Source organism: Manacus vitellinus, unplaced genomic scaffold (assembly GCF_001715985.3).
Source record: "Manacus vitellinus isolate BGI_N305 unplaced genomic scaffold, ASM171598v3 scaffold_1_pilon, whole genome shotgun sequence".
In the NCBI taxonomy this organism is placed as follows: Eukaryota; Metazoa; Chordata; class Aves; order Passeriformes; family Pipridae; genus Manacus; species Manacus vitellinus.
Genome location: NW_021939396.1, coordinates 37,054,260 through 37,070,233, shown reverse-complemented (window position 1 = coordinate 37,070,233; position 15,974 = coordinate 37,054,260). Strand labels below are relative to the sequence as shown.

The window sequence follows — 15,974 nt, the reverse complement described above, 5'->3', positions numbered from 1 at the left end:
AGACCACCCAAACAGGATGATGATGGTGATGAATTATTCTACAAGCAGCTGGTGGATGTCTCAAAATTGCCAGCCCTTGTTCGTGTAGGCGACTTTAACCTGCCAAATGGCTGCTGGAAACTCAACACAGTGGAAAAGAGGCAGTCTAGGAGATTCCTAGAGTGTATAGAGGATAATTTCCTGCTCCAGCTGGTAAACAAGCCTACCAGGGGTGGGGCCCTGCTAGACTTGCTGTTCACAAACAGAGAGGGTCTGGTGGGAGATTTGGTGGTTGGAGGTCGTCTGGGGCACAGTGTCCATGAAATAATAGACTTTCAATACTCAGGGATGCAAAAAGGGCCATCTACTTCTGCAGGGTAGATTTCGGCCTACTCAGAAGACTGTTTCAGAGGGTACCTTGGGAAACACTCCTTGAAAACAAAGGGGTCCAGGAGGGATGGACATGCTTCAAGAAGTAAGTCTTGAACACACAGGAGCAGGCTGTCCAGTGTACTGCAAGGCGAGCCAGTGGGGAAGACAGCCAGCCTGGCTGAACAGAGAGATTTTGAAGGAAATTAGGGGAAAAAAGAGAGTTTACCGGCTATGGAAAAAATGGCTGGCTACTCATGAAGAGTTTAGGAATATAGTTAGGTCATGTAGAAAGAAAATTAGAGAGACAAAGGCACACTTTGAACTCAATCTAGCCTCTTCTGGTAGGGATGACAAGAAGTGCTTCTACAAATACATCGATAGCAAAAGGAGGGGAAAAGAAAACCTCCATGGGGTGGACATGGGGGGGAACATAGTCACCAAAGATGACTGTGTACCTTAAGTAACTCATCGAAGGATGAGGTACTTAACACCTTCTTTGCCTCAGTTTTCAACAGTAAGACAGGTTGTCCTCAGGACAACTGGCCTCTGGAGCTGGTAGACAGAGATAGGAAGCCAAACAGCCCCCCTGTAACCCAGGATGAAACAGTTAGAGACCTGCTGAGCCACTTGGATCCTTATATGTCTGTGGAACCAGATGGGATCCATCCTAGGGTGATGAGGGAGCTGGCGGAAGAGCTCATCAAGCCACTCTCCATCATCTACCAACAGTCCTGGCTCACTGGGGAGGTCTCAGATGATTGGAAGTTGGCAAATGTTGCACCGATCCACAGAAAGGGCTGCAAGGAGGACCCAGGAAACTCCAGGCCTGTCAGCCTGACCTCAGTGTCTGGCAAGGTTATAGAGTAGATCATCCTAAGTGCCATCACACAACAGCTACAGGATGGACAAGGGATCAGACCCAGCCAGCAAGGCTTTAGGAAGGGCAGGTCCTGTCTGACCAACCTGATCTCCTTTTATGATCAGATGACCTGCCTGGTGGATGAGGGGAAGGCTGTGGATGTGGTCTACCCGGACTTCAGCAAAGCCTTTGACACCGTCTCCCACAGCATACTCCTGGAAAAGCTGGCAGCCCAGGGCTTGGACAGGGGCACTCTGTGCTGGGTTAGGAACTGGCTGGAGGGCCGGGCCCAGAGAGTGGTGGTGAACAGGGCTGCATCCCGTTGGTGGCCGGTCACTGGTGGTGTCCCCCAGGGATCAGTGTTGGGCCCAGTCCTGTTTAATATCTTTATTGATGATCTGGATGAGGGCATTGAGTGTACCATTAGCAAATTTGCAGATTACACTAAATTGGGGGAGAGTGTTGATCTGCTGGAAGGCAGGAGGGCTCTGCAGAAGGACCTGGGCAAGCTGGAGAGATGGTCTGATTCCAAGAGGATGAGGTTCAACAAGGCCAAGTGCCAGGTCCTGCACTTTGGCCACAACAACCCCCTGCAGCGCTACAGGTTGGGGACAGAGTGGCTGGAGAGCAGCCAGGCAGAAAGGGACCTGGGAGTTTGGATTGACAGGAAGCTGAACATGAGCCAGCAGTGTGCCCAGGTGGCCAAGAAGGCCAATGGCATCCTGGCCTGGATCAGGAACAGTGTGGCCAGCAGGACCAGGGAAGTGATTCTTCCCCTGTACTCAGCACTGGTGAGGCCACACCTTGAGTACTGTGTCCAGTTCTGGGCCCCTCAGTTCAGGAAGGATGCTGAGGTGCTGGAGCAGGTCCAGAGAAGAGCAACAAGGCTGGTGAAGGGCCTGAAGCACAAGTCCTACGAGGAGAGACTGAGGGAGCTGGGGTTGTTTAGCCTGGAGAAGAGGAGGCTCAGGGGAGACCTTATCACTCTCTACAACTACCTGAAAGGAGGTTGTAACTAGGTGGGTGTCAGTCTCTTCTCCCAGGCAACTACCAGTAGGAGAAAAGGACGTGGTCTCAAGCTCTGCCAAGGGAGGTTTAGGTTGGATATTAGGAAGAAATTTTTTACAGAGAGAGTAATCAGACATTGGAATGGGCTGCCCAGGGAGGTAGTGGATTCACCATCAAAAGCATTAGGGATATTAGGGATACTCCCTGTATCCAATTACAATTCATAAGTACAGCTCATACGGATTCATAATAAGTAGTGGCCTGTAGCTTCAGTTCTGTTATGTTTTTCTTGGTGATGGGGAGCAAGATTAGGGTCTTTCCACCCACTCCAAGGATTTTTCCTTTAGAGTTGGTTTTACTGTCAGCAGAATTTTCTCTTTCAGAAAGACATGGAATAGCTCCTTTTTATTCTACTGGTCACAGAAGCATTAGCAAGTTCACCTTTTCACTTTTGAATAAATAGGGGAGAAAAAAACCCGTAGCCGTAGATGCTTTATTTCCTTTTCCACAGAGCTGCTAGGAACATTGCCAATGGTTTCACTTTCATCTCATGACTGTGGGAGTGGATGAGGTGTTTCTCAGCTCTTCAGTTTAGGGGAACTTCCTGGACATTTATTATATTCCAGAGAGAAAGCCCTCTGCAAATTAACACCACTAAGCCAACTGCACAGCACTGAACAGACAATGCTTTAATTTTTTTTGTTATAAAGAGTATTTTCATTACTATATTTACTGTAAACAGATTTCAGTGTATTTCAGATGAAAACTACACAGTGGCAATCTCAGAACTCAGCATCCTTAAATTTGAGTTATCTATAGACACAAAGTTATGAAAAAGCTTCATGAATTATGAATGTTTCCAAATCTAAAGGACAATATTCTATGTTTCTGGCTAAATATTAGTGACATTTCTGCTTCAAATTATGGAAACTTCATAAAACAGATGACTGAGATGCCCACTCTGAGATCAAGAGACTTCATTACCTATATGCTATTTTAGCCTTTAATTTTATGAGAAAAGCTTGCCAGAATAAAGCGATACACTTAACCCTGATTCACTGTCCAATCCAAGACCAAGATTTTGTTCCTGAACAATGACCTCGCTGGTCCTCTTCAATTTACCTTTTATGCCTCTCAGCCTGGTCAAATCCAGCAACAAGCTATAGAAGGGGGAGAAAAACTGGGAGGTGGAGGGGAAGTGTATGTCCAAAGTCAGTTCTTTGGCAACACATAACTCAAATTAAGGCTATGCTTCCTGCTGTGCTAATAACACAAACACAAAAAAAATCTAGCATTTATTTTTGAGAATACTCATCAGAAAAATAAGGGAAATGCTTTCAGGAAATAAAAATAAAATCCCTTTGCTTACGTATTCAACAGTGGTGGCTGCATATGGGCCAGCAAAACTTAATTATGTTTAAAAATAGTCTTAATAGAACTTTAATCAGAGAAGGGAAACCAAAGCAGATGGCTCAAACAGACTGACCACAAGAGGCAGCAAGCTTTCAAACATCCAGTATAAATCCCTCTGGAAAGAGCAGAACTGTTACTATATGACAGCACAGAAGACAACATACATTAAGTAAGTCTAATTCATGTGCTCAGTGGTTGCATCAGTCACCATACATTTACTCAACAGGATCTGGTATTAGCAACAGTTCCTTAAAAATTGGGACTTTGCCTATAGATATTTAATTTAAATGAAATGAATGGTACTGCCAAATATGTAGAGCGTGTCTTAATTTTTCATTTGCACCAAGGCTTCTGCATCTGAACTGTGGAAAGATGCCAGTTTTTAAAAGATAGATGCTTCAGGCTGTCTCCTCTTCTATTATTGAACATATTGTTACATAACTGAAATACTTATGAATCGAGACTAATGTAAAAACAATGAGCTCATTAGAAGTGGAAAAACAACAATGTATCTTATGCACATTTGAAAGTCAGGATGATATATTTGACAGCAAGTATTTCCAGGAGTTTTAACAGGATCGACCTTAGCTCTAATTTCTAAATGAAGGACCTTCAGAAGCAAGGGATTTTCAGTTACTTTTGTCTCTGCATGAACAAGACTTGATAGCTTGAGACTATAATGCATTACTGTGGAAACCTTCGGTCTGTTACATAAATCATCTTAACACTCAGCAAGAATTGTCCAACAGTGCCATGGATATGTTGAAGTCAATGATCCTGCAAACGATTTTTTTCTGTTTCTTCATATGGTAGACAACAGCAATAAATCATATTCATTTAAAAACACACAATATACTAATTTATCAAGGAACAGCTATCAAAAATTTATTACAGGGGAAGGTATAACTTTTTTCTATTGTGTTAATCAATTTCTCTAATTTACATTAGTTAAAGGGCAAAGCCCTCAGCAAAACATTAATTTTCCAGTAGCAGATGAATTCTGTTTTCAAGAAAGAGAATATGCCGACAATGATATTACTAATTTAAAAATGATCATAATTTTCATAGTTAACAGAATTATGTAAAAGTATAGACTTTTTTTTTAATACTTTACTCTTGAGAGTCTTTTCATTAATTACATTAATTTTATGCATATACTATAGCAGTTTGCTGGTAAATGTGTTCTCCATAGAGGTTTTAAATTGAAATACATTTTAAAGATGACAATAAGTAGAAGCATGAATGTTATAAAAGGTTAAAAGATCTGGGCTCTGCAAACACCAGTACTGTAACTGAAGCATTTAAACTTTGCTTCAGACAAAGACCCAGCTTACACTTCTCCTATTTAGAAAATTTAAGTAAATTTAAAAGAGAATTAGTGATCAACTGCCAAAGAAATTTCTTAGGAATACACTGGAGCTTTAGGCACAAATGGGGCATCCTTAGTTCTCCCATATGGAGCCTTTCCCCTCTCACCCTCCCACCCTCCTTAGCATGTCCCCAGTGGGGACCCAAGTGTGGTTGTTGTTTGACACCCTTGTCACTGTTCTCTCCTGAAGAGAAAGGCACTTGGTCCCTCCACAGTGTGTGGCAGGCCCTAATAGTGCAACCTTCAAAAAGCAGCACTGGGGCTGCTTTAGGAGGACCCCTGCATAAACAGCTGCCACTTGTCCACTGCTTTGGGGATGCTGAAAGGAAGGGGAGACTTGCACTGCAATAGGTTTCTGCATGCGACCTCCTAAAGACGAGCAGAGCAGCTTCATCACCTCACAGCTACTGCTTCAGGCTGTTTACAGAACAGGAAAAGGAAAGACAGAATATTCACAAGATTCTCTTTGAAACATGGGAGAAAACTACTATGACTATTATTATTATTACTACCACTAATACATTTTAATGAAAGCTAAAATTCTCAAGGTAACTTGGGATCCTATTTGACAGGTTTTGGTCTGTATTATAACACAGGCAGTATGGTATAATCTTGAACTTAGCACTACAAAACATACTTCCATAAATTAGTTACTACATTTGCTAAATATTCTTTTTCAACTAGAGATAAAAAGCATATTAAAAATAAAAAACCTTTTAGAGACCCTCTCTGCAAAACATATCTAAATTATGCTCAGTACAAAGCACTGGGTAATAAAACTAGCAATATGCATATTTAAAAGCAGAATTTAACTGAAAAAAAGGAGTCACATCTTCACAAATCCTGTCGCTTGAAAATATAGATGATACACCACATTTAACCTGTCAGAAGCTTCATTAGCATCATAGACTCTAAACCAGCAATCAAGACACTGTGCTCTTCACATGTTTACATTTTTAAATGCTCTTAAAATAGCAGTAGTATAGATTTACATTTAAGTATATCTGTTTAGGGGGCAAATAATCTGCCTAAATTTCCCGATCCCTTCTCAGAAAGACACCAAAAGATGAAATAATGTTGTTCCCAGGGCACACAATGATGAAGGATAAAGAATCCTTTTATTTTCTGTTGTGTTTTTTTCCCCTTTCCTTCTCTTTTCTTAGGAAAGCTTAGCAACAATGGATTGCTTCTCAGTATTCAAAAGGACAGTGGGCCCTACTTGTGTTATACCCCTCCCAAATGACTGATGAAATTTCCAGAAAAATTTCAGATTTAGTATAAAATGTCACCGCTTGACAAAAAGGAAGACCAAAACAGAGGCATGGCTACTCTTTGCAATTCTGCTGTAACTTTTGTTTAGTCTCATGGCAATCATAGGAAAACCTGAAAGCTGAGGAATATCAAAGCTCCCAATTCCTACAAGTGGTCCCACTGACTTCGGCACCTAGATTTTGGACCCAGGACCTTACAGTAAAAAGGCCAAGGAATGGTCCAGATTATTCAAACAAGTAAAACTGGCAGGATCTGGCCCTCTATTAATAAAGTGTCATGTAAGCAGTAAGACTGCTGAGACCTCAGTAATAAGCTCAATCGTACTAATGTCATACCAACTATCAGTAGTGTAGCACCTATTAAGACATTTTTATAAACTGCAAGAAATATGCGAGCTATTACAAGATATAATTCTGAAAAACAGACTTCTATGTAAGAAGCCAATTTAAGAGGAAAACAACATAAACAATAGTAACTTGTGTGCTGAAGTGAAGCATCTTTTTAATTTTGAGTAATGAAGATGTCAAGCCAAATGCTAGAGTAGTTTAACTTAATTAGGTGGCCTATTTTTCCAGGCAGCCTTTCATTTCCCATTGAAAACTCAGCTTGTATGCAAGGCAACAAGAGCAATTTTGTCTGTAATGAATACCTCTGGGACTCCACGGAGTGATCATTTGAATGTTACATTGAAGACTGGTTTGAGTAACTAGTCTGGGCTTGTTGAGATGCCAGATTTCGTAAAACTAACTAGATTAATCAAAGACTGGCATCTTATCGGTTTATTCCATCAGAGGTCAACAGGTCAAACTGACTCTACTGCAGCAGCCTTTGCCAAAAGGGACAGTATAATAGTAATTGGTCTAATTTGTAGTTCAAATTCACGTAATTCTTCCAGACATTTTATGGACCAAAAAAGGTTCATTTTATGTGAAGCTCAGTTGAAAAATACTGCCTTTAACATTTCCCATGGTTACATACCATAATTCATCCACATTGCTGACCTGTAGAGTTTCCTGGAAAGGAAACTACATAACTAAAATATATGATGTCTGTAATCTGTTTTCACATGCTAAAAAAGTTGTACATGAAGGAGTAGAGGGAAACATTTTGAAGGATATTTTACACTGGCTGCTCATTAAACAGAAAGTTCTCTCATGTCATGCACAGCAAAAAGCAGTGCCTTTTCTCTTGTGATATATGAAAAAATACCTCTGGCTTTTGGATAGAGAATTCATCGTTTGATGATTGATTTTCTGTTTACCTTTTTCATGGTAAAATAATAGCTTTTGTTACTTTTACTTTATTGATTTATTGTGGGCCTATCACTGAAGTTGCTATCATCCTGATCCCACTGCTAAGACAAGATGCAGTGTTTACATTGTTTCCCTCCCATCTTCAACTCCTAAGAAAAATACTTTTAATTGATGCACAGAATCACTGTGTATACAAAAGGGCCAAGTTCACAATTTTAGCATTACTCTAGCAGTATCTGACATTTACTTCTAAAGCCCCAAACTTCTGGAGCAAGGCAATTACTCTCCAGACCTGCTTTCATTAAAAAGTTTTCAGCCCACATGGCTGTAAAGAAAATAGAAGTGCAAGGTTTCACAGCCAGAAGACAAACAGAACGCTGAAAAATTTGTTATACTTGCTGAGGTTTCTGATATGATCTCAATTTTACAGATCCATGCTAATGGTTTTTGAAGGCTGGAGAGGGACACTTTGTTTATACAACTGTAATTGTGGGTATGTTTACTTAGGATCCTTAGGGAATAGATTTTGCCCTCTTTAGTGTTTTTATTGCATGTGCTATAGAATAGGCATTAATTGAAAGAAGTTAAGGCATGTTTAAGTAACTCATTTTTCAGAGATAAGTAGGTCACATACATTTCTTCTTCTGATCAGAGTAAAAGTTCAACATCTACTGAACATAAATGACTAAAATGAATTGGAGTAAAAGAGGGTAAAGGTATTTCACCTGAGTTATGTCTTTCATGTGAAATTTGAAAAAGCTCTTAAATTCTGGTCAACAGGCTCTAATTTTGACTTAATTTTTATAAATGTTATTTGACTACAAAAAATTTAAAATATCCTTAAATACATACACAGTACATGTTCATAGATTTTGCATTAAAGCTAAAGACATTCATACATACTTATATAACACATCCCTGTGGAGAAGGACCCAGGGACACTGGTGGGTGACACATTGGACATGAGCCAGCAATGTGCACTTGCAGTCCAGAAAGGCAACTGTGTTCTGGGCTGCATCACAAGCAATGTGGCCAGCAGGTCAAAGGAGATGATTCTGTCCCTCTACTCTGCTCTGGTGAAACCCCACCTGGAGTGCTCTGTCCAGGTCTGAGGTCCTCAGCACAGGAAAGTCATGGACTTCTTGGACTGGGTCCAAAGAAGGGCCACAAAAGTGGTTCAAGGGCTGGAGCATGATGAAAGGCTGAGAGAGTTGGGATTGTTCAGCCAGGAGAAGAAAAGACTCCGAGGAGACCTTATAGCAGACTTTCCACATATAATGGGGCTTATAAGAAGATGGAGAAAGACCTTTTATCAAGGCCTGTAGTGTCAGGACAAGGGGAAAGAGTTTTAAACTGAGAGAGAACAGATTTAGATTGGACACAGGAATAAATTCTTTACTGTGAGGGTGGTGAGATACAGTAAGAGATCGTGCAGAGAACTTGTGTGTGCCCCATCACTAGAAGTTTTCAAAGTCAGGCTGGATGAGTCTGAGCAACCTGATTCAGTGAAAGATGTAACTGCTTATGGCAAGGAACTGGACTAGATGATCTACAGAGATCCCTTCCAATTCAAAACATTCTACAGTTCTAAAGATGTATATCTATAAATATATACATAGCCTTGCTAATGCAACTGTTGATGTATTTTTATCAGGGACTCAGTTCTTTCCAGACTCTGTGCCTGATATTAAGACACATTAAGACTATGGTTTAGACAAAAGGGAAAGGTTGGGTGAAATTACCTCCAGCTTTAACCCATCATTCATGATCTGAAAGGCCTGCCTGGTGTTTTTCTTTCCATGAGGGCATTTTACTATAGACAGCCTCAGAGAAATGGAGGAGCAAGAAGCGGACTCCCTTCCATTGATTATTTTTGAAATTAAAAGACGGTGGATCAGGAAGAGGGAGGTGGAATATGGTCTAAAACAGTTCTGAACTGCAGCCAGTCAGCAGACTGACCAGGTAGCATTGCCTTCTCAATGTGGAGCAGCCTCTCAACTAATGAGCAAATGCTTTCTGACTTTCGGGTAGGATTGCGTTGGACTTCACAGTAGCGTGTACCCATGGGACTACATCGAAACGCAGTGATTCTCCATCTAAGAATGTTGCTTTTTCTCAATCCTTTCCTAGGCAGCCAACTCCTGCCCTGATCTGCTGACAAGGGCTCTAAAGGGGGGGATAAGAATGAAGAGCTGTATCCTCTGGCAGGAACAGGATACAGTACCCTGAAATTCTAGCCTACCTGCAGGGAAGGACCAATACAGAGCAAGAGAGGGCAGCTATTACATGGCATTTATCCATCCCTACTTCCCATGAGTAATAGTTATGCCATAAATAATCTAAGAAATTACAGTATAAACATGTAAAAAAGAAGTCAGGGATATATCTAGGACCATGTCAATACGGAAACAAAAGGCAAGGAAAGCCTTTACTTTCCTATTAACATGAAAAATCTCCATTTTGAATGTCCTTCGATCCTATTTCACTCTTGAGCTGTACCAGACAAAACAGTTTTGATACCCATGATGCTCACTGTACCAAAGAGCATGCATACATATCTTATATGGATCTTCCTGGCATAGTTCTGGGAAGCAGGAAAATACCACCTTTGAGCAAACAGTATTCCTTCTTCTGCCTCGGATATCTCTTTTTTTCCAATGGGGACAATGGAGGTACTGCCATAAACCATCAGCTCCAGGCTTCTTTTTTTCCCTTTCCTTTGGACTGTGCAGGGAATTTGGCAGCTGGATTCATTAGCCTTAAGGTATATCAGGCCTCAGGAAGGCTACAAAAGTGCCAAAGTTTTGTGCAACAGAGTCCTGAAATTACATTCCTCATTGTGACTAGGAAAAAATGTAAAATAAACAATATAATTTTATACTGTGCTGTGCATGGCCCACAAATTACAAGAGGAGGAATTACATAAAGAACAATTCATCTCTGAGATTCCAATTATAGGTGTGGGGTGAAAACAATATATTGGTGGGAATCTGAAATGCAGAGCAGTAGGCATAGTTTTATTTTAGAATGATAAATATTTTCAGATCCAAGTGCAATTAGTAGTGAAAATGCCATGTAGTTTTACTGTGTATGTTTGTTAATATGGCTGGCATAACTCATTTAGGAGATGCCTGCAGTGCAGAGTCCGGTACTACATATATCACAACCAAAAACACAGTACTTACACATATATATAAAATGTACACAGAGACAACATTGCCAAACAGCCTTTTGGGACAGTTTAAAAGAATATCATTAATTTTTACTGTATACTTATACTTCTGGCTCAGTTCCAGCACTGGCTTTCTGTAAAAATCATTTCAAGTATAGAATTATGCTATTTGCTTGCAGCAACATCACAGGAACAGTACTGAGCCATATGTTGCTACTTAGCAACTTGGTCTGTAAGTCCCAAAGCATGTACTGATTTGAAAATTGAACAGAAATGATAATTATTGTTGAGGGATGCTGTGAGGCAACTTGTCTTGGGTTATCAAACTATGCAGATGTTTGATGTTATATAGCAAAAGGAACAAAACTATATTTTTCCTGTCCAATGGCTGAGCTTTTATTTATGTTAGCCCAAAGGGGATAAATTGATTAAAACCCATAAAATAATATATGGTGATGTTTTTCTGGATGTGAACACTTTCCAGTAAACAGAAAGAACTGAAGTGCATGTCAGGGTATATCAGGACCCCAGAAACCCTGTCTGTATAGTCCCATAATCCTGAAGACAGCCTAGTGGAAACCTCTTGGTCTTTGGTGTTGCATACCATGACTCAGTCTGCCAATCTACCTCCCAAGTAAGCTGTGTCAGACTCTGAAATTAGAAAATGATGCTCATGTCTGATTCAGTTAGCATGATCAGAGGTTGAATAAAAGTTTCTGATAGGACTGTGCATCTCCTAACATGTGGGATTCATATTTTAGTTAACAGATGTGTGTCTATCAAGGAAAGCAGAGAAATTAATTCACTCCTCATTCTGACAGGATTCAAACCCTCATCTCTGATCTTGCAAGGGAACAGACAAGTTATTGAGGGTGGGAAGGATCCTGCACTTCTCTTGCTGAGGTCAATAGCAAGGCTCATGGGAACAGGTGCAAAATAGAGGACAAAACTATGAATGAGGCAACTAGGTTGTCACCTGAGAGAGAACATTTTCTCTTTTTTTTTTACAGCATTATGTGTTTTACATCCAGTAACAGTGAAAGGAAAATTAACAAACAGTCCTGACAACTGGGGTCAGAAAATACAGTTGCATTCTTTCCTCTTCCTTTCCCTCCCCTGTAAGCAACTCAATCTTTCATGCTTTGTTTTCAGAGCAAGGAATATAATTTTTTTCCAGTTTTAACAAACAGATTAGATGTTGAAATGGTAGTCAATTTACCAATTTTGGCTGACCAACAAATGTTTATGCCCAAGATAGGAAGAGCACCCCATTATAAGCGGTGAAGACCTCACCGATACTGTCAATGGAGAGTTGTTTTGTTCCTTTGAGGAATGACTAGCAGATGTCTGTGCCAGAAACAGGTTTGGTTAGGCTTTTCTCACAGTCACAGGTTCTTGATGAAACAAGAGAGAGGCAGGTTTCCAATACATCCCAACTTCCTGTTCCTAGTGTGGTTTGTCTTCTTTTGTCTTTTTTTGTCTTTTTTTTTTTTAAAATACTATTATTAATATGGGCTTTCACATATGTTCCAGCCACACAGAGCTGGAACACCTCTTCTATGAAGACAGGCTGAGAATGTTGGGGTGGTTCAGCTTCAAAAAGGCTCTAGGGAAACCTTAGAGTAGCCTCCTGGTACCTAAAGGGAGTCAATAGGAAAACCGGAGAAGGACTTTTTACAAGGGCATGTAGTGATAGGACAAAGAGAAATGGCCTTTAGCTGAAGGAGGGTAGGCTTAGATTAGACATTTGGAAGAAGTTCTTTGCCATAAGGGTGGTGAGGCACTGACACCCGTTGTCCAGAGAGGCTGTGGACTCCCTACCCCTGAAAGTGTTCAAGGCCAGGCTGAATGGGGCTCCGAGCAACCTGCTCTAACGGAAGGTTCCCTGCCCATGGCAGAGGTGTTGGAACTAGATTATCTTTAAGGTTCATTCCAATCCAAACCATTGTATGATTCGATATATTCACTTAAAACCACTGCAACAGTGCAAGCACCAGGAGAAAATCCCAGCAAGGGAAAGGAGGTTGCGACAGCCCAAGGCTGACGGCTTCTCTCAATTGGGCACAGGAGGCTGTTTGAAGAGTGTCAGTCACTTGGTAAAAACATAAAACACTGTGCCTGGCAATTGAGCTGTCTCTTGTCAGATGGATCTCCCAGCAAAGGATAGACAGTTTCAACACCTGCCTCTAGGTTTTGAACTCTACCTGGGAGCCAGACACTCAAGAGCTCAACTTTGCCATAGTGAGATTTTAAGTCTATAAGTCTTGGTTCCAGACTTTACTAAGTATTCAGGGTTTTCTGACGTCTTTGAATTTGGAAATGTCACATTTGATAGTTTTGGGTTTTTTTCTTGAAGACAAAGTCATTTGCATTTAAAATATCTAGGCCTGGATCTTTAAGGGTACTTTAAGCACCTTATTTCCACCGAAATCAGTGAGTGTTAGATGCATAAATATCTTGGAAGATCTGGGCCTTGTTAGCACGTGTAGAAACCACATAAAAGATTAAAACTTATACTCTTAATTTTTCAATATGCCATTTAAATTATTTAAACTACATGCATACACAGTACAAAAATATCAACAGAAGAAAAATAATTCTGATGTATAATGTGGATTTGCAATCCTTTATTCAAAACTATTTAAAACAGACATAATGATTCTCTGAAAGGTAGCAGCTGCCTTATAACAGCAATCATTCACAGAGTTTGTATTTCTACTGTTTCAAACAAATTCAATTAGCCCTTGCACTTCCAAACCCTTAAGGCATAAATGAGATGATACTAGGCTGCTTTAATCTAATAATAATACTAAAACTTGTCAGTACAGTTTTTGGATTAATGGTTAGAGAAAAATTAATAATACAATTTTTCATTTTTTAATCAAACAGTTCTAGTCTAAACTACCTCTGGATATTGGAGGGTTCTTAGCTGAATAAGTTCAATCATGCACAATTCCTAAATGCAAAGTACTATTGGTCTCTAAAGGTATTTAAAGTAACTTCAACAGAAGCCTGGGAAGCAACATGGTGAAATATTTTTAAGATGGTCTTTTTGACTGAACCATGTACTCATCTCACACAATCTCCTGCTCCCCTGCCCCCAAATGAACCAGTGTACGTGAAGAACCCTACTTCACGGAGACACTTAGTTTTGAATGTACTGTCACTTTCCAAAGCATTGATTTCTAAATTACATCCAGCTTATCTAAACACATTTACTATGCATGCAAACTTATTTCCCACCTAATGAGAGCTCTTCACATAATCCTTCTGGTTCTGTTAGAAAGACTAGCCACTGCTGGGCCTGAAATATTGTATGATCTAGACCACAAGTCTGATTATTCATGGCAATTGCTCACACAGTCTAACTGACCTGCAGCACTATCTCTGCCACTTACTAGCATAAAATTCCACTGACTGAAACACATGAAGTAAATAAAAATTTTTCCCCTACATATAGACACAGCAACAGGTAGACAACCCAAAACTTTCAAAACTATTTTTGCTTTTCAATAAGTAATTAAAATCTTTCATTCTTAGAAACCCATAGTATCTTAGGATTCAAGGGGACAGGTGGAAGATTTTTTAATATGCACCTAATATCAAAATTTAGTGTGCTTCGTTTCCCAAAGGAAAAGGACTCAAAAATACTTGTAAAAAATCCACATCACATTAAACTCCTGGGCTGCAAGCTACAGAAAATTAAGTCATTGCCTTAACCTCACTGCTAATTCTGTAATATTAGCAACATTCCTCAGCCATAGGATTACTGTTAAAAATGCAATTGTGCAATTGCCCTACAAGTGATAATTAAGGCTATTTGTGACATGTGTGGCTTATAATGATTAACTTGTCTGCAGTCAGATAAACAAATAACCTGCACCTGTAAAGACTTTATTTCCTGAAGGTAAAACAACTGTTTAGGAAAGATCATGCTGGCAAAACAGCTGCTTGCATTCTGGAGAGGAAACAAGGTAGTATCTTTCAATAAACACCAACTCTGGTGTTTTATCAGCTCTATCTCATTAACTGGAAACAAGGCTTAAATGCTTTGTTTATAAATTATGATTATTCCTGATTGCAGCAGTTACTGATAGTGCCACTCATTTGCAATGCAACTCTTTGAATTTGTTTAATTACAATCTGAAACAAGGCAGAGAAGATTAATTAACCCACCTGGCTGGCTGGCACATAGTCCTGGCTCGGCTCTGTCATACTCATATACATGTTTTCACCGTCAAACTGCAAAGGAAATAATAGTAAACATTCAGCAAACTTGATTTTTCAGCATTGACTGAAAAAAACAGTTGCCATAAAGTAATATTACAGCCTGGTTTTAGAGACTTGTAATTGTGTGTGTGCATCTTGTCTTTGATGTTCCTGTTGTCATCCTTATTGACCCTGGATGTCAGTGATTTGGAGTAATTAGCGCTCTAGTAATTACAGCTAGCAAGCAAGAAATGAATGGTTTCCTTTCATCTGCAATCTGTTTTAAAACAAAATGGCTCATTTTGTGCTCCATGTATACATATTGCTGTTGGTTGCAATGAAGTACAAAGTGAATTGCAGAGTTACTGAGAAAAGGAAGATGAGAATAGAATCTGCACTAAAATGCATCTTAATGGATTCCAACTTTAGCTTCAGAGCAAAACAAGAGCTGAAATTTCAAAACAAATTAAACCCCCTCCTATTGAAACGTTCCCGTATCAGAAAGTAGGAAATACATTTCCAGACAGCTTTCAGGCATATGAATGTATGAAACAGTATACCTCCTGTCCGTATGGTGTAAGAGGATAGTTTGCTTGATGTGTGAATAAAGTAAACATTCAAATCAGAACTGCAAAAATGACCTTCTGTAAATGATAAACACCATTCCTGGAAATATGTACAAAACCTTCTTTCCTTTTTTTTTTTCCTCAGTTCTTTTTCTCTCCTCAGCTGTAGTTAAGAAATAACGGAAATGTGATAGAAAGAAGTTGATTAAAATCTGAAGGTCTAGATCGAGAAAGCCTCATCCTATACCAACACAAAGAAGTATAAAACTACTGATTTCTTACATAATCTGGAAAATGTCCCTGCAGAACTCTCGTTATGCCCTCCCAAGTGGCACTGCCAACAGGGCAACTATAGTCCCAGTTCTGCTCAGACCTTTCAAGTAGAAATGAACAACAGCAGGAATCCCCATCCCCAGTCATCAACCACAAATTTCCAGCTGTGATGAGGTTTGTTTGAAATAACTTTCACCTGACCCCTTGTGTGAATGCTTAGAGTGACATA

General features: G+C 39.8%; 1 protein-coding gene across 2 annotated transcripts in view; it reads right to left on the bottom strand.

Annotated features, from left to right (window-relative positions):
- Nucleotides 1-15,974, bottom strand: part of TOX (thymocyte selection associated high mobility group box) — a 223,689-nt gene that overhangs the window by 94,002 nt on the left and 113,713 nt on the right. For both annotated transcript variants that reach the window (XM_008921386.3, XM_018080005.2), the window contains exon 2: nucleotides 14,874-14,939. In XM_008921386.3, coding sequence (XP_008919634.1) covers nucleotides 14,874-14,939 — 66 coding nt within the window. The remainder of the gene's footprint in view (nucleotides 1-14,873; nucleotides 14,940-15,974) is intronic.